Source organism: Prionailurus bengalensis, chromosome C2, assembly GCF_016509475.1.
Source record: "Prionailurus bengalensis isolate Pbe53 chromosome C2, Fcat_Pben_1.1_paternal_pri, whole genome shotgun sequence".
In the NCBI taxonomy this organism is placed as follows: domain Eukaryota; kingdom Metazoa; phylum Chordata; class Mammalia; order Carnivora; family Felidae; genus Prionailurus; species Prionailurus bengalensis.
This window is the reverse complement of record NC_057350.1, coordinates 137,713,565-137,739,257: the sequence shown is the minus strand read 5'-3', so window position 1 is coordinate 137,739,257 and position 25,693 is coordinate 137,713,565. Positions and strand designations below refer to the sequence as shown.

At 37.6% G+C, this 25,693-nt stretch overlaps 1 protein-coding gene across 2 annotated transcripts in view; it reads right to left on the bottom strand.

Moving 5' to 3' along the window:
• RAB5A (RAB5A, member RAS oncogene family) overlaps positions 1-24,229 on the bottom strand; it is a 30,958-nt gene extending 6,729 nt beyond the window's left edge. The window contains exons 1-4 of one of the 2 annotated variants that reach the window (XM_043595504.1): positions 23,736-24,229; positions 20,519-20,775; positions 1,811-1,962; positions 1,374-1,496 (exon numbers count right to left, since the gene is read on the bottom strand). In XM_043595504.1, coding sequence (XP_043451439.1) covers positions 1,374-1,496; positions 1,811-1,962; positions 20,519-20,681 — 438 coding nt within the window. In that variant the 5' untranslated portion in view covers positions 20,682-20,775; positions 23,736-24,229. Of the gene's footprint in view, positions 1-1,373; positions 1,497-1,810; positions 1,963-20,518; positions 20,776-23,221; positions 23,527-23,735 lie in introns of those variants that run through there. The other variant, XM_043595505.1, reaches the window with a different exon arrangement.
• Positions 24,230-25,693: the final 1,464 nt, after the last annotated feature.

Genomic DNA, 25,693 nt, shown 5'->3' with positions numbered 1-25,693 from the left:
TATATAGTACACACACTATATATATATAGTATATACACATACACACACTATATATATACAGTATAGTATGCAGTGTACAGTTTCTACTATATACCACATATAGTAGAGAAACTAAAGAGGGAGAGAAGAGGGAAAGTTTAAAAATGTCTAACTAGGGGCGCCTGGGTGGCGCAGTCGGTTAAGCGTCCGACTTCAGCCAGGTCACGATCTCGCGGTCCGTGAGTTCGAGCCCCGCGTCAGGCTCTGGGCTGATGGCTCGGAGCCTGGAGCCTGTTTCCGATTCTGTGTCTCCTTCTCTCTCTGCCCCTCCCCCATTCATGCTCTGTCTCTCTCTGTCCCAAAAAAATAATAAAAAACGTTGAAAAAAAAATTAAAAAAAAAAAAAGTCTAACTAGGGACATTTGTTTTAAATAATTTTACTTTAGGGGTGCATGGGTGGCTCATTGGCTGGGTGTATGACTTTGGCTCAGGTCATGATCTCATGATCTGTGAGTTTAAGCCCCACATTGGACTCGCTGCTGTCAGAGCAGAATGCACTTGAGATTCTCCGTCCCCTTCTCTCTCTGCCCCTTCCCTACTCATGCTCTTTCTCAAAAATAAACACAGGTAAGTAAATAAATAATTGTGCTTTATTTTGCAGAAGGGAACATTCTTAGTTAGCTAGAATAAATAACCTATAAGTGGATTTTTGAGCCTTCATTTTTGAAGGCCCGTTTAAGAACCACGTAGTATAAGCTGTATGTGTATATGTGTATGTATGCTAATATAAACATTGGCAGATAAATAAAAAAGGTTAGGAAGGATACTAAAGTATGTGTGGGGGTGGAGGGATTAGGGTAGGAGGCAATCAATAATCTTTTGCTTTATAGATTTCTGCACTATTTGTGAAAAATCACTTCTTTTGTAATTGTTTAGATCAACAAAATCTTTGAGAGTATTTACATATTACAATTATGTGAAGATATTTAAAAATTCAGATTTGTCGGGGCGCCTGGGTGGCGCAGTCGGTTAAGCGTCCGACTTCGGCCAGGTCACGATCTCGCAGTCCGGGAGTTCGAGCCCCGCGTCGGGCTCTGGGCTGATGGCTCGGAGCCTGGAGCCTGTTTCCGATTCTGTGTCTCCCTCTCTCTCTGCCCCTCCCCCATTCATGCTCTGTCTCTCTCTGTCCCAAAAATAAATAAATGTTGGAAAAAAAAATTAAAAAAAAAATAAATAAATAAATTCAGATTTGTCATGAGAAGCATTTTATTACATACTGTAGATCAACATTTCCTTAAAAAAATATTTTCTATTATTTGCATGGCTTTAAAATAACTAATTCAAGTGTAGATACAGAAGGAAAATTTACAATACATATGTGCCTTCAAACATACCTGGAAATCGACAGCTCTTTTATTTGCAAGGTCAGCCTTGTTTCCTGATAAAGCTATTACAATGTTAGGACTGGCTTGCCTCTGAAGTTCTTTAACCCAGTTTTTGGCTCTGGCAAAGGACTCCTGGGAAACAAAGAAACAGCTATTTGGCACAGGCTCAAAAAATGGCTAGGGAGAGTCTCTGTAAGTAAGACAAAGCTACAAACTCTTCAATGTAACTCAGAAAGAAGTGCTTAGGATTATTGTATTATTTGAGACAATTTCATCTTTTTTTTTTTTTTAATCAGTTCTTCCATTTCATGAAAGCTTTGGCAGAAATGTCATGGTTGGGTATCGAAAAAAAAAAAAGTTAAAAAAAAACTTTTCTCTAATTGAAATTCTGAATACAAGAAATGTATAGTCAAAGTAGTTTCAGTGTAGTATACATTTCTACTTACCTCATTTGTGATATCATATACAACTATGGCTGCTTGTGCTCCTCTGTAGTACATTGGTGCTAGGCTATGGTATCGTTCTTGACCAGCTGTATCCCATATTTCAAACTTTACTGTTGTGTCATCAAGACACACAGTTTGGGTTAGAAAAGCAGCTGAAAGAAGAAAATGTCTGCAATAAGTTTAGCATCATTTCCCCCCTAATATTTTCACAGTATAGAAACCACCTGGACATAGGATACACTGTACATGCACAGTTAATAGTGGCTTTAGACACCTGAAAGGTCTGTGCTTCAAATCTTGATATACATACATGCTTGTTAGACCTTCATAGTAAAATCAGATTCAAAGATTTTTCTATATTCTTAAAAAGTTTATTGTAACACTAAATAGGTTTAGTAACATTTCTTAAATCGCTCTACACATTACAAATTTAAGAATTTTTTAATTTTAAAACAGTTCAAGAAATATACACTGATATTCTTGAAAAATTGCAAGGGGCGGGGAGCTGATAGAGAGGACGGGCATACCTATAACTACACCACCTACATTGTCAACCCCACGCCCCCTCTTCCATTCTCCTGGTATTTATTGGCATAGTCTGGTGATTTAGTTCCAGTCCTTTAAGACTAAGTATTTTTTGTTATGATGTTTTTCCTTCAAAACATGATAAAACTTTAATTTTCATAATCGTTATGAACTCAACCTAAACTTAATTTGTTAAATTCAGATTCAATATTAACTCCTGTTTCAGTCCTTGCCATAAGGACTTTTTGCATATGTGCTCTTTCATCAGTTCTTTTCTTAGATTTTAACAAGAAAGTATCCTTTTTTTAAAAAAGTAATTTCTACACCAAACATCAGGCTCAAACTCATGACCAAGAGTTGCAAGCTCTACTGAGCCAAGTAAAGTATTATTTTATGGAGATATTTTTCTTTTAAGGTTAAGAAGTTCGCTGTCCAATCTTGCAAATTACATATCATTTATTTTCTGAACTGCTTCTTGAGAATAGGAAGTAAAATTTCCATCATAATCCTCTTAGCTCTAGGAATAAACATCAGGAAAAACACTGTAACGGATACTTTAAAAAAATGAAAAGAAATCGATTCATAAAAGGTAGTTTATAATCAAGTGAACTGAACTTTAAAATATCAGTTGTTAGGGGGTGCCTGGGTGGCTCAGTTGGCTAAGCATCCAACTCCTGATTTCAGCTCAGGTCATGATCTTATGGTTCCTGAGATAGAGCCCTGCATTGGGCTCTGTGCTGACAGTGCAGAGCCTGCTTGGAATTCTCTCTTCCTCTCTGCCCTTCCCCTACTCATTCTTTCTCTCACTCTCAAAATAAACTAAAAATTGTTAGAGTAAGTTTCTAAGTGTAGCTAGCTGCACTGAAATAAAGATACTTAGAACCAGACCTACACTTAGCCATTTTTTAGCAGCATGCTGACATCTTACAGTTGTTTTCCTTCGTTAACTTTGGTAATTAATCCTCTGCTACTCTATCATTCATTATAAATTAGTATGCCCTTCCCTTTTACTTTCAGCTCAAGGTGTGATTATTCAACTTTCTCCCAAACTGGCACAGAATTAAGTTATAAAATTTTCTAAAACTCTGGGGTGCCTGGGTGGCTCAGTCCGTTGAATGTCAGACTTTGGTTCAGGTCATGATCTCACAGTTCATGAGTTCAAGCCCCGCCATCAGGCTCTGTGATGACAGCTTGGAGCCTGGAGCCTGGAGCCTGCTTCACATTCTGTGACTCCCTCTCTCTCTGCTCTTCCCCTGTTCACACACTGTCTCTCTCTCAAATATAAATAAAGGTTAAAATTTTTTTTTTCTAAAACACTGTCCTACCATGCAAGAGAATTATGATCCATTTCTGTAAACTGTAGTTTATCTAGTGATGTCAATTTTTCATAAGTGATTCACTAGTTAATATCACATGTGCTGAATAAGCCAAGTCTAATTAGATATTTTATTTTACCTTAAATATAGTATTTATATTTCACTGTATTTTTATAAGGTCAACTGGTTGCTGGCTTTATATTAGCAACTATAACCTTCTCAGTTTTATAAATGTCATAATTGGAAATATCTTTATCTTAAGCAGATTCTAATGAACAGTTCTGTGAATTCTCAGAAGTAGCTAATCACAATTAAAATATGTTCTAATTCATTGACCTTAACATACAAAATTAGCAAAAATATTCCATTTACTTAAATCCTGTATATATGGTAAAGGACACCAAAAAAAGCACCACGTCACTTTTTCAGTCATGAAAAGTTCTTCTGCAGAATCAAAAAATATTTTTAAACACTTAAGCCTCAAAAACAATACTCCTTTTTTTCATAAAATGAAAAAAGGAAAAAGATGCATCACAAACTATAGGCTATTTCTCAAACTATACTGTTTGATGCAACTTGGAAAAAAAAAACTGGATAATTTGCATTCAGACTGTTTTCTCTTTTCTATGTTCACAAATACACTGGGAGTAAAAACATTCATTTACACTTCCATAAATCAACTCTAGGCTCAGAGACATAATTAATAGTTGTGTTGCCTTAAAGGAAATATAATCTGAATCTCAAACCAGTTAAAGATATTACAAAAGGCTACCAATCTTTTTTTAATAAATGCATGTACAAAAATGACAAATAAAATACAGGCAAGGAAATTTCAACAAATACATTAAAACAACAATAACCCATAACTGTAGATTCACAATCACAAAGCACTCACACCAGCAGGCTAAAAAAGAAAAACCATGTATTTAAATAAATGACAAAAGGGCATTTGAGGCAATATCCATTCCTAATATACATGTAGGAATCTTCCTTAAAGTTTATCAAGTGTCTATTGTAAGCCTGAAATTAGCATTTTGCTTAATAGGAAAGCACTTAAACAGTCTCTCTAAATCTAGAAACCAAACAAGAATGTCCACCATCACCATTATTTATTAACATTTCAAATATCCTTATAATAAAATAGATTATTGTGGGGTGCCTGGGTGGCTCAGTCGGTTAAGCGTCCGACTTCAGCTCAAGGGCTCAGGTCATGATCTCGCAGTTCTCGTGGGTTCGAGCCCGCATCGGGCTCTGTGCTGACAGCTCAGAGCCTGGAGCCTGCTTCAGACTGTGTCTCCTTCTCTCTCTCTGCCCCTCCCCCACTTGTGCTCTGTCTCTCTCTCAAAAATAAATAAATGTAAAAATAAAAAAATTAAAAAAAAATAATATTATTGAAAAGAGATTATTTTTAAGAGGCATGACTGACAAGGAAATCCAAAGGCATTAACTAAAAAAGAACAGTTAAAATAATGAGTTCTTTAAATGGGCTAGAACAGATCAAAGTCAACAGCCTTACAACACACTGGCAATAACCAGGGTTTTAGTTGTTATGCTTGGAGGAAAATGGATCCCAATTATATTAACAAAGAACAAGAACAATCAATTCACTTAACTCCTCTTAGCATCCTTCATCACACCCTATTTAATAGCCCCCAACTCTGTGCCATGAACATGTTCACATTTTTTATAAACACTGATTTATGTAATCTTTTTCTTCTAGACTAGGAGTCTCTTGGGAAATTACTGTTAGCTATTCTTCTCCATACCCAATAATAAAAATCCCAGTTCATATAAATATTGAAAATGTTTGCTAAAAGAAGTTCATAAAAGATATGTCTATTTTGGGGGTATCTTTGATAACATCTGAATAGACAAATAGTTCCCAAATGGGGAAAAAAAAATAGACATTTCAAAAGGCCTCTCTCTACCCAAGTTATTATATAACTAACACAGTATCAAACAAAATACCATCAAGATCTCTTTAACTTGGTTAACACCATACTGTTATTCATGTGCTATGATAGAGCATAATGATGGGGGTGGAAAAAAAGTAACAGTATTAAGAGGCCAGGGGGATGGGGTTTTAGGGTACATCAAAACCACATTAAAACAATTAAAAGTGCTGTAGTGCCACAAGAACAGAAATATTATGTTATGGGACAATTCAGTGTTATTGAAACATTACATACTGCAAGGCCATCATGATTCCCTAATGTTCGCAAATTTTCAAATACCTCCCCCGTAAAACTTAACTTCCCCCATAAAACTCAGTGAAGTACAGCTGACATCTTCAAATCCTTAATGCTTCTAAAATCACATTGCTAATCATTTATAAAGTTATAAAAATAAATTCTGACACTCAAAATATACACTACTACATCGATACTGTAGCAACATTAACCACCACCAACTTACCTTAATCTGCACAACCACTTTAATTTATCCAAAACGTCTATTTTCTGGCTAAGAACCATCACTTTCTTAGACCTCTTCATTTTCTCTTCACTTCATCACCAGCACTAGCAGTTGGTTTTCTTTTCGGGCCCATATTTCACAAAGAAACAGCTTTTATCACTTCGAGAGTTACTGTGTACGCGACGACAAGTAGAGAAAAACAAAGCTGTGTTGAGATGTGGGTGCTGGCCTGTCTAATAGGCTCCCTCTTTGAGCTACAAGATCAGTTCCTATTGGTAAGCCTGGCAGCAAGCAAGTAACATTTCAGTTTCAGCAAAACTACAAATTAGCAAATCACAGACCTTGCAGTCAGCTGAGATAGCTGAAACTGTAAATGTTAAATCTGCAAATACCAAAGGCCTATAGTGTGCAAGACCTTCGTAAATAATAAGCAAGGAAGAGACACTGCAATACAATGAGCCAGGGGAAAAATATCCAAAGCATTATCCGGATAATAGCATTGTCCAAAGGTTAATAAATCAGAGTTTAATCTAACAACTAAAATGATTCTACATGAATTGAACAGAAGGGCATAATAGAGAAAAACCAAGGAACCAATACCACCCCAACCCTCAACTTTGTATCAAATCTGATAGAAAAGGATTATGTTATTAGAATTGAACAAAAATCCTATATGACTATCAGTTTGATTACATAAAAAAATTTGAGATTTTATCTGCCAACATGTATCATACACCCATAACACAGGGATGAACACATTTTTGGAAAATTTCTACAGTGAATATTAAAGGGTTAAATTTTAATATGTAGATAGCTCATATAAATCTTAAGCAAAACTCCCAAAGCATCAAGGATAAATGTGTAAAGAAAATTCACAAAAGAAATATAACCTAAGAAAAAAAAAGTCAACATCACTAGTAACAAAATCATCCTTACAGCAAAAAGTCGAAAGAAAAGTTATTTTACTTCCTTATGAAAAAAAAAAACAACCTTGAAAAAGTGTGGCAAAAACTCACATTGCTGGTGATCTGTTTTGAAAATAATTTTGCCAACATGTAGCAAAATAATGAAAATGCTGACACTTGTTAATCTAGTACCTCATGGAATCTCCAAAAGGTGGTATGGGGAGCAGGAGAATAGGAAGAAGAAACCTTTAGAAAGAAAGAATTTTGTACTTAACAATTAGAAACAACCGAAATGTATAAATGCAAAGTTACTGGTGACTTCGTAGGTATTAAATAGCAATTACATTAAAAATGGTTATAAAATAACCTTTAATTGCCAAAAAGTAAAATATATATATATAAATTCCTGGTAGGTATATGGTACATCTATGTAGGAACATGACCAGAAATGCACAGAAAAAACTAAAATAACAGTAGTCTCCTCACAGTAGAATCATGACTGAATGTTCTCCCTTATACGTAGTGGATGAGGCCTTTCAAAACTGAAAGGTAAGGAATAGAATTGCTAGAGAGAAGGGTCTTGGTTGAGGTTCTCAGAAGCAGATCATAAAATCCAAGTTAGAGACTGTTTGGGAGTGATTTGCAGAAGCAAAGTTTTTTAGAGGCAAGGAATTTAATAAATGAGTTCAATGGATCTGAATCAAACTCCAAGATGAATATCCAATCAGGGAGAAGGATGGCAGGAATTGACCGAGCAGCATCAAGAAGCAGGTACCAAAATTATCAGGGTAGAAACTGGCTTGTTGGGAAGAGTATCAATAGCAGTAATTGAGTATAATGGATTTTCTCAGATAAGCACTGACTTCAGATAATAAAATTGTACACAGAGAAGAACATACGGAAGTCTAAAGCTAACAGCCGGCAAAATAAAAAAACTAAGCCTATTATTATTTCCCATTAAAATCATATGTGCATTGTGAAGAGTACCCAGTGGATTATGACAGCAAAAACCACGTATTCAGGAAAGAGTTACATTTCAGTTAATGTAAGAAACAGAAGGGGGATAAAAAAAGACTAGGGCAGACAGGAAAACATACAGTGACTAAACCCAAAAAGAAAATACTCCAAAAGCCTGGCAACAAGGTAAAAAAAAATTAAAAAAAAAATTTTTTTTTTTTTAATGTTTATTTATTTTTGAGAGAGAGACACAGCATGAATAGGGGAGGGGTCAGAGAGAGAGGGAAACACAGAATCTAAAGCAGGCTCCGGGCTCTGAGCTGTCAGCACAGAGCCCAACATGGGGATTGAACTCACAAACTATGAGATCATGACCTGAGCTGAAGTCAGACGTTTAACTGACTTAACTTTACCTAGGTGCCCCAAGCTAAAAAAATTTTTTACTAGACGGGTACTATGTAAAAAGATGGCAATATTTCTAAAAGCAAATCCATCTTATGAGATGATCTATAAATCACTAATCACATAAGATTCATTCTTAATCAATGAGCATCTAATAAGAGATTGATATTCAGAATACGTAAAGAAATCCTACAATTCAACAACACAAAACCTCAAACATCTAATTAAGAATTGGGCAAAGAAATAGATATTTGTCCAAAGAAGATATGCAAATGACCAAGAAGCTAATGAAAATGCTTAACATCACTAGTAGGAAAATGAAAATCAATACCACAATGAGACACTAGTTCACACCCATTAGGACAGCTATGATCAAAACAACAGAAATCAAAGAGCTGGCAAGGATATGGAAAAATTAGAACTCTTGTGCACTGATGGGAATATAAAATGGGGCACTACTGTGGAAAATGACAGATTCTTCAAAAATATTAAGCAGAATCACCAGATGATCCAGCAATTCCACCTGAGTATACACCCAAAAGATGTGAAAGCAAGGACTTCAACAGATACTTGTATACCAATGTTCATAGCAGTATTTATTCACAATACCCAGAAGGTGGAAGAAAACCCAAAATCCACAATGAAGGATCAACGGAAGATAAGCAGAATGTGGTCTTTATTATACATATGGTGGAACATTATTCCATTGTAAAAAGGAAATTCTGACACAGGAGAATATGGATGAACCTTAATGACATCTTAAGTGAAATAAGCCAATGACAAAAAGACAAATATTGTATAATTTCCCTTATATGAGATTCCTACACAGTGAAATTCTTATTGGGAAAATAGAATGGTTATTTGCTCTGGATAAAGGTGGGGGAGAATGGGAAGTTATTGCCTAATAAACAGAGTGTCAGTTGGGGAAGATGAAAAAGTTCTGAAGATGTTCAGTCCTGATGGCTGCACGTTAATGTACTGAATGTTCCAGAACTGTTACTTACTTTTGTTACTTTCATTATTATTAACGCTTATTCATTTTTGAGAGAGAGGGAGAGAGAGAGAGAAAGAGTGTGTGTGTGTGTGTGTGTGTGTGTGTGTGTGTGTGTGTGTGTGAGCAGGGGAAGGGCAGAGAGAGACAGGGAGACACAGAATCTGAAGCAGGCTCCAGGCTCTGAGTGGTCAGCATGGAGCCTGATGCGGGGCTCAAACTCACAGACGGAGAGATCATGATCTGAGCCGAAGATGGACGCTTAACCGACTGAGCCACCCAGGTGCTCCTATTTTTATTTTTTTTAAATGTTTAAATTATAAACTTTATGTCATGCATATTTTACAACAAAAAACATCCAACAACACCTAAAGGCAACTGCTGCTAAATGAATTGCAATCTTGGAAAATATTTAAGGATACCTAACTCTCTTAAAGGAATCTACTAAGCAGGACATAAGCTAGTCACATCTTACCTGCTGAACATTACCACGGTATTTCTGATACCAAACTATGAACATTGTTTTTAAATTAGTCTTAAGAATTTGAGTTTGGTTAGTATTAAGTTAGGGCCCCAAACCTGAGCACTCTATGATGGGACTGATAAAATCAGTAAATGAACCTTCAAGGCTAAGAATCTGTGCTTATCCCACCACAGGCCCAAACCTTATAAAGTCTTTTCTCACCAGATTGGATTTATATAACAAGGATGTATCAAACAATAAACCGGGAAGCAGAATGAACACATTACAAAGAGGAAAGGTGAAGAAAGGGGAGAGGTTGTGAGAAGTTACTAACTAGTTTTCAGACAAATGTTCTCCAAGGAACATCAATACAGAAAAAGTTAATGAAATTAACTTAGCTTTAAGGCATGTGTGTCTTTGAAAGACATTTTATCTGTGGACAATAGGTACTTTATTAAATAGTTTAAACAGTACTTTATTAAATTCCCGTAATATGCAAGGAAAAGACACTTCTGGCTTCCAGGTCTGCATGTATGGTGCTTAGAAGTAGCCACGCCATCCTAACAAGTAAAAAGATGAACTGAAAAATTGTCAACTCTTCTTTGATCTGTAAGAAAATTGAGGGGAGAAGGCAATACGCTACTCCCAAAATTGTACAGAAAGGTGGATATGGTAAGGATAACCTCAGAGCAGAAGGATGAGCAAACCAGCTCAGGTAGAAAAACCTAAGCTGTAATTGACAAATTGCTAGAAATTAAGTGTGGCCAAGTCAGAGTTAAAAACTCCAGAGGCAAAAATAAACAATCCAGACTACATCAAACTAAAAAGCTTTTGTACTTTATTTTTTTTTAGTATTTTTTTAATGTTTGTTTATTTTTGAGACAGAGGGAGACAGAGCGCCAGTGGGGGAGCGGCAGAGAGAGAGGGAGACACAGAATCCGAAACAGGCTCTAGGTTCTGAGCTGTCAGCACAGAGCCCCATTCGGGGCTCAAACCCACGAACCCTGAGATCATTACCTGAGCCGAAGTCGGATGCCTAGCCGACTGAGACACCCAGGTGCCCCAAAGCTTTTGTACTTTAAAGGAAATCATCAACAAAATGAAAAGGTAACCTGCTGAACAGGAGAAAATATTTGTAAATGATGTATCCAATAAGGGGTTAATATGCAAAATACGTTAACAAACTCCTACAACTCAAAACACCCAAATCTGATTAAAAAATGGGCAGAGGACCTAAATACTTTTTTCCAAAGACATACAGATGGCCAACAGACACACGAAAAGATGCTCAACGTCACTAATCATCAGGGAAATGTAATTCAAAACCACAGTGAAATATCACCTCCCATCAGTCAGAGTGACCAGTTAAAAAAAAAACAGAAATAACAAGTGCTGACAAGGATGTGGGGAAAAGGCAACCCTAGTGCACTGTTGGTGGGAATGTAAACTAATAAAGACACTATGGAAAACATTAAACATTAAAAAATATTAAAAATAGTAATACACAACCCAGGATTCTTACCTCTAGGTATTTACCTAAAGGAATATGAAAATGCTTATTTGAAAAGGGGGAAGCTTCTTTTTTCCCCCTTCTCTTTAGTGATACACCTTCTGCATTGGGTTTAAGAACCTAGCACTTAATGCTTCCCCAACCTCAAGGGAACCTCTCAGATCATTAAAGTATAACTGTCTTGAAGTGACTCTTTAATGCTTAGCAATAAACCTATCCACTAAGGAAGCTTAAAAGTTCTAATATTTGTGAATTTTACAACACAGGAATGGAAAAGGACAACTTAAAGAAGGGAGAAAAGGCAAGGAAGATTTTAACTCCCAGAGTTAACAGTTACAAGAAACTTGTAATCTTAAAACATATTTAAGTTGAGCAATGACAAAAAAAAAAAAAACAACTGGAAGTATCTCCAAGGGAGGAAAAAATTGATGAAAAGACTGGAATCCTTTTGATCCCATAATCATTAGATAAAATTATTTTTGGTTCAGTAACTACATCTAGAACTCTATCTTACAGAATTAACTCCAGAGAGAAAAAAATATTCCAAGAAAATGTCCACAATTAGAGGATTACTTAAAACAGCAATCAAAAATACAAATATTAAATGTCCAACAATAAGAATATGGTAAAAAAATGTGAGATTACCAGTTACTAAAATAAGTATGAATAAAACAGAGATACTGAGAAATTAACATTAATAAATGAAATAGAATAGCATCTATTAAAAATGAATTCACATAAAAATATCATGAAGTTATAGTTAACAGAAACACAATGGGCTCTAAAAATATGAAAAGATTCTTGATCTTCCTCATAATATGGCAAAATGGCAAAATCTACAAGTCTCTTTTGAGCTAATATACAGTAACAGGCACATTCTGTACATTGTTGTTGAAGGGCTGTCAGAAAATTATATCAGAACTACAAATGTATGTAACCTTTTATATAGGCAATCAATTCTAGGAATTTATACCATAGAGATACTTGGGATACATCTGAAATTACTATGAATTATTTACTGCAATACTACATTATATTAAATTAAATTATATTAACAGCCAAAAATCTAAAACAATGTGCAAATTCAAAACTAGAGAAGTGACTTAAATATACATTGATATGATCCATGCAATGGAATACTGTTACACCTAAGAAAAATGAAGATGCTCTTCATAAAATGATATGGATAGATCTTTGACAGAATGTGTTCTCCAAGATGGCCTCAACAAGATCTCCCACACCACATTCTTCTTACATGATGCTGACACCCCTCCTTTGAATCTGTGAGTCTGTAACTAGAACATGATTGATGCTATACTTTTTGGGACACTCATTCTTGAACCAATCCATCAAGCTGTGAGGAAACTCAAGACAGGTGTTCTGCTGAGGCTCCAACCAATAGCTAGCAGCAGTTGAGATTGAGTCTATCTAGCCCCAGCACTGATGGCAACCCATGAATGATCAGAAAACCATCTACAAAGCCCACTCGATTCCCAGAACCATGAGAGGATGAAATGATTTTGCTCTAAATCATCAAGTTTTGTGGTTGTTTCTAAGAAAAAAAAAAAAAAAAAAAAAAAGTCACGTGAATATTAAAGTGAAAAATATAAGCTACATTATAGTAGCCCTGATATGTTTCAAATTGTATTAAATGGGGAAGAGACTATATAGATTAAAAGTAATAGTAACTTCCCAAGGGCATATAACAAATTTACATTGTCTTGGGTGGGGGACGGAGAGAACCCAGTGGGTTAGGAGAATATAGGAAAGAGAATTTTTAGTGTAACCTCATATAACCATAGTAAGGTCCTCGTAAAATGCTGAGAAATGCTAAAGGTACCCAATAATTAATATAGTGACTTGAGTCCCATATCATCAGATTATCCTCTTCTTTTTGAGTCCAAAAGCACTTGCTATCCTCAAGGATAGAAACCATGAATAACTGGTTCCTCATCCTGCTTCTACTTTCCACATCTGTATTACCTTGAAAAGAGGGTGAATGCTGTTTATCAACTTATTTCAAATATTGTTTTATAAAACTTGTAAAGCACTAAGAATACTCATTTCCAAAATCCAATATGTAGCTTCAGTAACACTTTCATCTTGAGAAATTTAATAATTTGCTAGCTAGTTCGTATTTATATCAAGCTAGCCAATGATCAAACTCCCAAAACCTCTTGAAATTATTTCCTATTGCTTTTCTCATTCTTACACATTCTTATTCTCTCCACCAAGAGGTCTGTAATAAAAGCTCTCAATGATGACTCCAAATTAGCTTATCCTATGTTAAATTCAGTACGCATCACAAGATTGCATATAAGTAACAGCTGATTATTATAGTGTAAGATGCAAAAGGAGAAAAGAAACATTTTTCAAAAACAATGTTTTCTCTATTTTTATCAAGTCAGAATTCTTATTCTATTAACGAAGTTCTTAAAAAGCTGCCCATTCTCTCTCTCCCTCCCCTGCTTTCACCCTCTCTCCCAAAATAAATAAACCTTAAGTAAAAATAAATAAATAAAAATAAAGTTTCCCAACCCACCACATCAAATCATTCAAACCAAGTATCTTATGTGCCTCTGGTGTCTACCGAAGGTCAATTATCCACAAACCTTAAATGTTCAGAACAGAGTCAACAACAGAAAGGTAGCAAAAATAGTCCGAATGCAGCCAAAATAGATGTCATGAAGTCCAAGCACCAAAGTTTACGCAAATTTACATATTTCTTCAGTATGTAACTGAGAATATACTTCCTTTATATATACGTATGTATCCTTTTTTGGGATATATATATATATATATATATATATATATATATATATATAATAAATAAAAAAGATCAGTCAGAAATTTAGGCCTAATTTAAATAGTGGTATGTAATACCACTTTTCCTACCTTATGTGTACTCAATCTGTCTCCCATCCTAAACTGTAAGATTTGATTTCTAGTACTTAGCACAATGTTAGGAGCTTGGTAAATTTGTTGAATAAATGAATTTTAAAGAAGTTTGACAATCTTACTTCCTGGTCTGTAAGAGAATAAAAGCAGCAAATTAATCAACAGAGGCTGTTCGTTATAGTTAGAGCTAACTGGCAAAAACCATTCTACCAAATAGCTTTGAACACTTAAGCAGCACCAGAGGGCAATCAATGAATCAAGTAAGACAGGACAAAAACTGATGTTCAAAAACTGAAATTATGAAATAAATTTTAAGAGGAGGAAAAGATTAAAATGTACTGATTATACTGTTTAGTGTGGAAAGTACACACTAAAAAAAAAGCCTGCTCTAGAAGAATTCTTACTTACAATCCTCTCATTTTACAAATGTTCGAACAGGGCTCACAAAGTGTCCATAAAAGGTTGCCAAGACTAAAAACAAGATTACAGACTCCTAAGTGGCAGCAATGTTTAAATACTCCTGTATTACATTCTCAAGTAGGATACTAGAAAAAAAATTACTGTTAATTCTATTAAAAAATCATTTTTTAGGACAAAACTCGTATAAACTGATATAAAGTAGCCAATCTCTACCAACTTCTCTCAGTAATACAACCTATCTCAGATACTGAATACATACTTTCTAGAAGGAAATAGTACCATGCATAAAGATAATATTCTTTCACTTGAAACCAATGATTAACTTCCACAAATTTTAATTCTCACTGTATTAGAAAGAACAATGAACATTTCAAACACCATTTTTCTAATGAGTCAAAAACCATATGCTTATGGTCTGTCTCTATCTAGGTCTTCCATCCTTTCTCAAAAGTACTTTTAATTGAGAGCAATGTGATGAAAAAAGATAAAGGTAATAAATGTAAGGGTTACAATTACAGACCTTTCTCAAGTCACAATGGGGTTAATACTGATAAACCCATCACGTTGAGAATTTGGTAAAAATGAAAAATTAATTTAATACACCTAACCTACCTTTGCTCAAATGTACTCAGAACACTTATGCTAACCTTCAATTGGGCAAAATCATCTAACACAAAACCCATTTTATAATGAACGGCTGAATATCTCATGTAATTTTTTGAATACTGTACTAAACATGAAAAATGGAATGGCTGTTACCGGTACAGAATGGTTGTGACTGTATCGGTTATTTGCCCTTGTGATCACGTGGCTGACAGGGAGCTAGAACTCACTGCCATTTCCAAGCATCACAAGAGTATTGTACCAAATACTGCCGGCTTGGAAGAAAATCAAAATTCAAAGTATGGTTTCTACTGTCTGTATTGCTTTTACACCATCATGAAGTTGAACTAAGTAGAACCACTGTAAACTGGGGATCATTTGTATACAAATCAGTCTTTCTGAAGGCTAACAAGTGAAGGGCAACAGTAGAAAGTTTACTACTACAGGAAGAACTTAAGTTATTCAGATTTAAATTTTCTGGCTGGCTTTTCTTTCTCAGTTTAGGAGACAAGTTTAATATCTGAATACATTTAGTATTCTATTTAACAGTGTAATTTCCCCCTCTGAGAAAACTTCCACAAATAGCTTAGTTCATGTGGGTGGCATGCATTTAACGTAATATACACGACTAACTAGTTTTGTGAAAACCAATAAATGGAGAGGGAAAAATTAGTAAGAATTTACCAAGCAGAATTTTAAGAAACTTGTACATGCTTATACTATCCACTTGAATGAATCTGCAAAACCTTCATTTTTAGGATGGCTCAAATTTAGTTAAGTACTTGCTTTTATAAAGTTTTTAAAGTCTTATTTGTTCCTATAAATTTTATCTTCCAGGGGTGCCTAGGTGGCTCAGTCAGTTAAGCATCCAACTTTGGCTCAGGTCATGATCTCACAGCTCATGAGTTAGAACCCAGCATCAGGCTTTGTGCTGACAGCTCAAGAGTCTGGAGCCTGTTTAAGATTCTGTGTCTCCCTCTTTCTCTGCCCCTCCCCCACTCGCGCTGTCTCCTCCTCTCCCTCTCAAAAATAAACATTAAAAATTAAAAAAGTTTCATCTTTCAACAAAGGAAATCTAAACAGAAAAAACTTATTACTGTCATATCCTAAATCAAATGCCATGCACTATATGGAATAGTCATAATTCCAAAGTAATGTCATGCTGTAGCAATATAACAATGATAAAAATGACTCAGCAAAAAGTAATGGTGATGGTAGTGGTAACAGCTAACATTTAATAAGCATTTTACTCTGTATTACGCACTGTGCCAAGAAATTTATATGTACTTTCATTTAACCCTTACTAAAAACTTTTCTAGTTAGATACATTATTTCCATTTCATGTGAGAGCTGAGTCTGACTTACCTATGATCAAGCAGCTAATATGTGCCATGTGCTGGAACTACAATTTAAAAAGGCACTTGTTTCTTTAATTAACTTAGTGTATAATCAGTCCTTGATTACTTTTGGCAATAAAGGAGAACAGCACTGGTACAGATAACTGAAAACTATACAAAGTCCCTTAGTAAAGAGAGACAAAGCAGAGCAACCCTGATGGGACAGAGAAGGGGCCATACTCTCTTAAAGGGCCTACCAGGTTAACAGAGTTGAGGGAAGGGGTTCCCATACAAAGAGATAGAAGTCATGTGTGATGTTACCAGGACACAATACTTGTAATCCTCAAACTGGAGTAGCTGAACAAACAACATGTTTTCAAAAACCCTACTCAAACTGCAGTTTAACAAAAAGCAATTATTCCAAAAACTTTAGTGTAAATGTAATACTGACTACTCAGAACACAAGAAGCAGTGGTTCTCCAACTTCAGTATGCAACAGAATCACCTGGGAGACTTGTTAACATTTAAGATTACTGGTCCCACTTCAGTGTTTTGGTTCAATATAGGACATAGGAATTTGCATTTTTAACAAGTTCCCAGGTAATGCAGATGCTTCTGGATTACGGAACATTCTGAGAACCAGTGTGCTAAACCAAACCATAAAAATAACAGTTACCTGCAGGAGGAATGTTAATATTCTCCCGTACAGTTCTGTGACCTAAACTTGTCTGACATTCCTTTGATGATCAGTGCATTCAAAATTAAACTCTGGTATCATTTACCTTTCAAAAGAAATGAAGAAGAGTTGAATGACTGCATCTTATTTCATTGCATATTAAAAAAAAAAAGGTTTATTTACTTATTTTGGGAGTGGGCAGAGGGCGAGAGAGAATCCCAAGCATTCCCTGCAATGTCAGTGCAGAGCCTGACACAGGACTCAATCTCACAACCCTGGGATCACGATCTGAGCTGAAATCAAGAGGTGGACGCTGAACCCACTGAGCTACACAGATGCCCCTTCACTGCATATTTTAACCTTGCTCTGACTTACGTTGAAGATCCACTTGTTTATAAATAGCATTTAAATGTATTTAAACAATATTTTTTTTGACAGGAGTAACTCACTTGAAACCTTTAAAGTCTTAAAGTACTCAAGGTGTTAAGTGAAAGATGAACAGCCCTATCCAACAGATATTTACTGAGGAGATACTGAGGAACACAACCATATGAACCAAATGCTCCTTGCTAACCTTCTGGGCTCTCTTTTTTCCTTTTTAGAGAAAGAGAGGGAGAGACAGTGTGTGTGTGAGGGTGGGGGAAAGGGCAGCGGGAGCCTGACGCGGGGCTTGATTCCACGACTCTGGGATCGTGACCTGAGCTGAAATCAAGAGTTGGATGTTCAACCAACAGAGCCACCCAGGCGCCCCTGGGTTCGTCTTAAACAATAAGAACATAAATGTCCTGCAGACTTTAAAGCCCTACAAATAAGCTAGAACTCCCCGAAGTATTAAACCCAACGCCTAACTACTTAACTTTATTATGAGTGCTATAGGGCAAAGGGGCAATTGCATAGGATGCAGTGAGACAACATTGATTCTTAAATCGAGCTATCATGTTTAGAACTGCATAAACTACCCTGATATTCTTGATGAAGGTAAGGCTCTAGAATACACAAACTCAAGAGAATAGCATATGATTTCAAACATGAAAATTTTAAGTTAGCTCTTCAGACCATACCTAATGTTAGTAGGTATAAACCATCAAAAAATAAAATGCAAACATTTGGCTAAGTTCATTTGTTAGGTAAGTCTTACCACACATCAGCCAAAACAAAAATATATATTACTTACAAGTTATGGACTTGGGGTGTTGATAATTACATAGCTCAAACCATGAAATCCTTACAACAGAATACTAGTATTGTCCCTAAGGGCGAAGAGCTGTTATCAAAGAGCATAAAACAGCACTCACTATTAAAACATATCTAATCAATGTCTTAAACCTTAAGCTTACACTATGTCAACTATGTCCCAAATCAAAAACAAAAACCCAGTGCTCACAGCTATAATCATAATGGCACTGTCAGACTTCCTAAAAATTGGTCTATAACATAAACTGTCCAACAACCGTTAACAGAAAAATTTGGATATAAATCCCTTCTAAAGTTGGTTTTAAAAGTCAATTTGCACAAGTAGAAAATATTAAGGAAGCTTTAGATATAGGAACAAAACACTTGAAAAATCCATAAATGCAGATCACCTGATTTGTGTTAAATAGAAATGCAGATTACATATACGCATACAACATTTATCACATCTGTGTATTTACAACTCACTGACAGGGTTCAATTTTTCTTACAAATGTCCTTCTTTAAATATCATTAGGACAAAGTACATTTGGATGACCATAATATCCAAAACAAAAACAAAGATTCTAGTCTTACCCTCCTGAGGCTCTTGCAGTTCCCCAGGAATTAAGTTCTTTACTATATAGCGCTTCAGTGTTGTTAATGGACTATGCACTGTGAAGAGGGGGAGGGTGGCACAGAGCCAGTCCCAAACCTATCTGGCCCAGGTATTTAGCCTAGAATGCATATGAACTTTGGGAAATGCTGCCACTGACAATTACTTGACAAGCGATACTACCTTGAGAGATATTTCATTCCTAAACCAAATGTGTGTGTGTGTAAATGTTCTAACAAAAAAATCACAAAGAATGTATGTTGTTCATTACATTTTTAACTCAAAAGCTCAATGATGTGGACTACATTTTTGAAGGTCACCCATTATAAAAAACATAAAACACTGAAACAATAGAACACTGTGTAACTTGATATATACACAAATGAAAGAAGATGACAAACACATTGCTACATCCATTAAAGTGGAAATACCACCTATGTGCTGTATTTTCTGTACGCAGGGAAGTCAGGAGGTAGTACAGTTTTACAAACTATTTCATTAGAAAGGTCTGAACTATGAATAAAATTATCAAGTGTACCTGAGAACATACGCTAAATGCACAACATAAAGTTATATTCCTAAAACACAGATCTAAAGTTGCTACATATTAGCTGGGTCACATATTTCAGAAGTTTGACTTTTCAAAATCTATTTACGTATACCTTTAAAAACATAGTACTGCTTAATTACACACACCTTGCAAAATATTGTGAATCTTAGAGCTGTGTGGTTCCTCTGATATTACCTAATTCAAAAGCTTCATTTGACAGATGAAACTGAGGCACTGAAAAAAGTTTTGCTCCAATGCTATATAGCTGTGAATCTGATTAATTCAATCACCAATCTCCTGTCTTTATCCACAACACTGCACTATTAGTTGTCTCCTTTGTCCTGCCTCTTACCTTCCCCTCATCCCATCTCAACCCTACCAAAACCACTGTATCCATGGCTTACTCTACCTCTTCCTCATCTTTGATCTTTCTCTCCAGGTCCCATTTCCCTTTCATGTCCCTTTCCATTGACCACTGACTTTTTCTCTTCAAGTTTAACAAAATTTAATTAATTTTACTAATCAGTGTTAATATACAAATAGTCTAGTTATTTAGAATTAGGATTTTAAGGTTAACCTTCACTATTTATTATTTTCATTATTCATTCCAAAGCCAGTATTATTCAGCACAAACGTATTAATTCGAAGAAGCTTCTAATCATTATCAAGAAACAGGTATCGGATCAAATTTAATTACTTGGGACACTGACTCTGTTCATGCTTGTATCTGTAGTCCAGCTTTTATACAATCATCTTGGGGATAACCAGGAAATCAAAATGTAGAAAGATACTACCTAAACAAAAATCAAGATAAGTTTTAAAGCTTGAGGTCTGCTGAATGGTCTTCTTCACTGTGTGACCTATTTAGGTATTCATCATCACACAATTGGAACTGCAAAATCTTTTTTGCCAATGTATGATTCAATTAAATGAAGGGAAAAAAGAAAATCTCACCCCCTATGGTACTCTCTTGAAATTCATGAAACTGGCCCTTCACAAAACGAAGCACTAGGCTTGATTTGCCAACAGCAGACTCTCCCAGAAGTACTAGTTTGAACTGGCATATTTTATTTCCAGTATTTGGCCCGTTGGGTCTTGTTGCTCCTCGATTAGCCATGTCCAAATTTGAAAGAAGTCCCTAATTTCAGTCTTTTAAATGAACTTCCAGGATGCAAGGTGTCAAATTTTTTTCTTTCTGGATGTAGAGAAACCTGTAAAGAAACAAATATTGTATTATTAAACACACAAATCAGTAAACAAATCTAATGTTAATCACTTCAGTAATTTTGCCTATCACATATAATAATTGTAACCTCGACAGGACACCAATTCCCATGTATTTAAATTCACCACCTTTGTACTGAAATAATGTAAAAGTATGAGACTTAAGCCTAAAATCCTGCTATAATTTTCAGATCAAAAAAAGATTTAAAGCTAATCTTCATTTAAGACTCAACTTTGTACCAGGTAGTTAAGTACTTAACATAGTCATTCAACAATCCTATAGACTGTTACAATCCTTAAAAATGAGGAAACAGGCACAGAGAGGTTAAGTAACTTGACTGAGGTCACATAGTTACTGTGACAGAGCCATGACAGAGCCACAACATAGCTGTGTTTCAAACCCAGTCAACCTGAGAGGTGACTTAAGAGTTCAGGTTTTGGAGCCAGCCTAGATGGGTTAAAACAGTTTTGGGGAAAATTCAGTTCCTAAATGGGAAGTTCTTACAACAGATCCTAGAACATAGTAAGAACTCAATAAATGTTGGCTATTATTATTTGAAGGCCCCTATTAAATTGTACAGTTTTTGATTAATGGTAATGTCAAAGTAACAAATATTTTGTTTGTGTGTCTAGTAGCTAAAAGACTTAAAACTGTTTCCTCATGTGCTCAAATACATCATACATGGAAGTGTTAACAGTGGTTTCTATGTGGTTAGCTTATTGGTGTCTTATTTACTTACACTCTTCTGTAGTTTCGGGGCTAATAATTAAGTCGTTATTTTCCATTTAACACATTTAGAAAAAACTGGCCTAAATGGCAACTTCTGTCTCTTAATACCTACTGCTAATTTTCAATCTGAAAGGAATAAGGGAACATTAAAAAGGACTCTCTTCCAATCTACTCAAAAATCAGTTTTCTTATCTTTAGTCAAAATCTGATTATGTGCTTACTAGTAATACTAAACCTGATGATTCCTCCCCCTAAAAATCACTGTTATATTTGGGTACCTCATGTAAGAAATTTGCTTTCCCCATGAAATGAGGTTATATAAAACTCCCTCTCGACAATGGATTAATAAATACCAATGAGACCTTATATTTGAGACAATAAAATCACCACTGCCTTATCTCAACAGCAGCTTTGCAGAGTTCTTTTAGTAACACATACTGAACTATTTAAACGCGAAATGGTATGTCTAAGTTGTTTGTAAACAGTAGGGATATAAATAAAACACTACTGGCCATAGATAATTTAAAGCAGGTGATGGGTTCATTCTACTATTCTCCCCCTCTTTTGTGTACTTTAACATTTTTCTGTAATAAAAAAATGCCCCAATCTCCACACTGACTCCCCACCACATTAAAAAATATTGGATTTGGTGATGTAATCTTGACTGGGTATACTGAAGTCCCCATTTCCAAAATACCTAACTAACTTACATAGCTGCTGCAGAATTAAATGAGAGAATATATGTTAAAAAAAAAAAGTCTCTAATACAGTGGCCGACACATAACAGGGACTGAAAAATGGCAATTAGAGTGGCTCTCTGATAAAATAAACAGAACATCATGCAGACTAAACATGTGAACACACCTTTAGATATTTCAATACCAATTGAAATATTTCCCAGTTGTCTCACTACCCACAAAACAGCAAATTGAAATACTCGTCAGGGACAACATGCTCCCAATTTTCAAGGCCCAAAATTTCAGGGAAAACATGAGACTCCCATTAAAAAAATTAATTTGTTTTTTTTTTGCTGTGCCTTTTAAGGGTTAAAGCTGTTGGAATAGATCTCTCTCCAACACTCTAGAGCAGGAAATAAAGGTATAAAGTTAGCACAGTAAGGTTAAAAATCATGGGCATTCATTTTTACTCGCTACCGAAACTTTTGTTTTGCAAAACGAAGATTCTGCATAAAATGCATTTTAAAATCTTTTGAGAACAACCGGTATCCTGTGAAGTCCTCTAGGAGCTCGTTAATAAAGATAGCATCAATAACAGCAGCTAACATTTACCAGACCCTTATTTTGTGCCAACCATTATTCCATGAATTTTGCTTACGGCAACCCTATGAGCTCCTGTTATCCCAATTTTGCATTAAAAATAAAGTTTCTGAGCTCTCTTGACTTAAAACAGGGCGGTCCACGTTTCTTTTTTTTTAACCAGTTATCTGAAAGGCATCCGAATCAGCATTGAAACCAAACCCCAACTATGTGAATTGCGACGTTTAGAGCTTACAGTCTGAAAATCTCACGGGGGTAACCAGCTCCCAGGGAGGAGAACAGCAGACAGGTTTAATAAGGTCTCTACCCACTGTGCGGGTGCAGCGGCCCAGCTGTCTTGAGCTCTTTTAAGCTGCGGTTCACCACCCTTCTTAGACCAGACAGTCCCTAGGCATAGCATGTTGACGCGCCTCCCCCCTCCATTACCCGTCTTTGGAAGTCGCAGGTAGGCGGAGCTCCCCCCCATTCACACCTGCTGTAGGCCCCGGTTGCTCCTTGGAGAGTACCTGAGTAACAGATACCAAACTCCCCACGGCCTGAACAAGCAGGACCCGCCAGGCCCCTTGGCCCTCTTTCCCATCCTGCTTCCCCCAACCTGGCCTGGCTCGGGCTGGGACCACCCCCTCCGGGACTGCCAGGCCAGGGGCCAGACGGAACCGCGGCCTCCGGCACTCTTTCACGGCGCCATCTTGAGAAGGGAAGAGGGTGACACCCGTCGCTCCCTCAGCCAGTCTGCAAATCCTGGTCTCCAGACCTGCTTGAGGAATGAATCACCAGGGCCGGCAGGACGAGACGCCAGGCTCGATAGCTCTGGGTACTGGCGCCGGGCGGGGAAGAATGGGCGGGGGACTCAGTGCCGGCAGGGCCGCGGAGAGACCGAGGACAGCGTATAACCTGGGGTCCCGGCCGGCGCCGGGCAGGGGAGGGACGCTTTGGTTACCTGAGACCGCAGCACGCGGAGCCGCGGGGCTGAAGCCTCCCAGCAGCAGGTCCCAGGCGTGGCCCGAGGAGAGGGTGAGGCTGTGGCTTAGACGGCGGCGGCGCGTCTCCTCCTCAGGCCGCTCCCCTCAGACTGGACGGTGCCGGGATCGTGCCGTGGTGCCGCCCCCGTCCGGCTCCGTCTCCGCCTCTCTCCGCTCCGCCTTCCTCTTTTCCTTTCTCCTCCTCCGCCACCGCCGGCGCTCGAGTTCCGACTAATTCTTCCTCCTCCTCCCTCCTCTGCCTCCTCCCCTCAGACCAGCCGGCGGCTCCGTCGCGAACCAAAACACAAACACTCAAGTCCCAGCGCGGGAGCCACTTCCGCCGCCAGGCGCCGGCCTCGCCGCCACGTCGCTGCACGTAGCGAACTACGCCTCCTCGTCACTTCCGCCGTCGCCAGTGCGCTCTCTCCGTCTGCTCCCCCGCCCCTTGTCGAAGCCCTGGCGGCCGGGCCTGGTTTTCGGGGCCGGGTGGGCCGTGTCACGTGACCTCGGCGAGAGGCCGCGTCGGATTCAGCCACCTCCCACCTCCCTCCCACATCCCAGGCAAGCACGGCCCCGCCCTTGTCGGCGCCATTGTTATCTCGGTGGCGGTCTCGGTCTCCCGGCGGCCGGCGTTGGGGGTGGGGGTGGGCGAGGGGGGGGGGGGTTACTCCTTTACTCCCTGGCTTTCGGGGAAGCGTGAGAAAACTGGGGTTTGTTGCTCCCCGCCATGGGGGGCGGCGAAGTTCCCGCTGAATATTTGCACACAGTCCCAGTTATTCTACCCTGCAACACCCCAACCCTGGCAACTTGGCTAAGGGGAATGGGTGGGTGGGTGGGGGAAGGGGTGTACTTTTCTAGCACGGGAGAGCCCCCGAACATGTCCTGCGGGGTGGGGGGGGGATGGATGTGTTGTAAAGGTGTGGTTATTTACCCAGGGAAGAGGGTTAGACCCCGTACCAGAAGTTGTCTCTAGGCGAGGAAATCTTAATAACTTGCTTTTGTTCATTAGGTGTACCTATTTTTGATGGGGGGGGGAGCAAATCTTAAAATAATAGGTCGCTTTTTTCGGGGCTTTCCTTTGCGAATTACTGTACGAAACGCTTTAGAGGAGTTTTTCCATTTTACTTTTATACTAGAAGGTTTCACTCTGAAACTAGTATCTGAAACTAAATGCCTTCCTACATTAGAATATTAACTCCCCAAAGTGGTCCTCAACGCTGTCTCGCATAGTACCTGCCAGCTCAGAATCTTCAGTCAAGTGTGGAATTAATGAATGAGGCGTGCCTTTTTTAAAGGTAAAGAATTTGAGGCAGAGAGATTGTGTAACTTGTCCAAAATCCCCACTGCGCTGGTGATGAATTGTATTCTAACCTGAAGGCTGGCTCCACAGCCTGAGTTTAAGCAGGATTCCAGTACAACTTAAACTTTCATTACCATCCACTGCAGACCTACATACACACCTTGCTTTGTTAAAGTTCATAGAGTAGTTTCTGGCCAGGTATCTGAAACAAAACAAAATTCATTCTGTAATTTGGTGGAATGTTAAATTGACTTTCCCTCAGGATAAGGACTACTTTTCAGTTTGCAGTTTATACCATTTATAAGCTTCGTTTTTTTTTTAAAATTTTTAAAATGTTTATTTATTTTTGAGACAGAGAGAGACAGAGCATGAATGGGGGAGGGTCACAGAGAGGGAGACACAGAGTCAGAAGCAGGCTCCAGGCTCCAAGCTGTCAGCACAGAGCCTGACGTGGGGCTTGAACTCAAGGACCATGAGATGACCTGAGCCGAAGTCAGATGCTCAACTGACTGAGCCACCCAGGCGCCCCTATAAGCTTCATTTTGAGAACATCGATATTGATTGTCTAGGATGTGTACTAGGGAAGGTATCCTGAGGCTTCTCAGTCAACGTTATGCAATGAAGATGATTTGAATC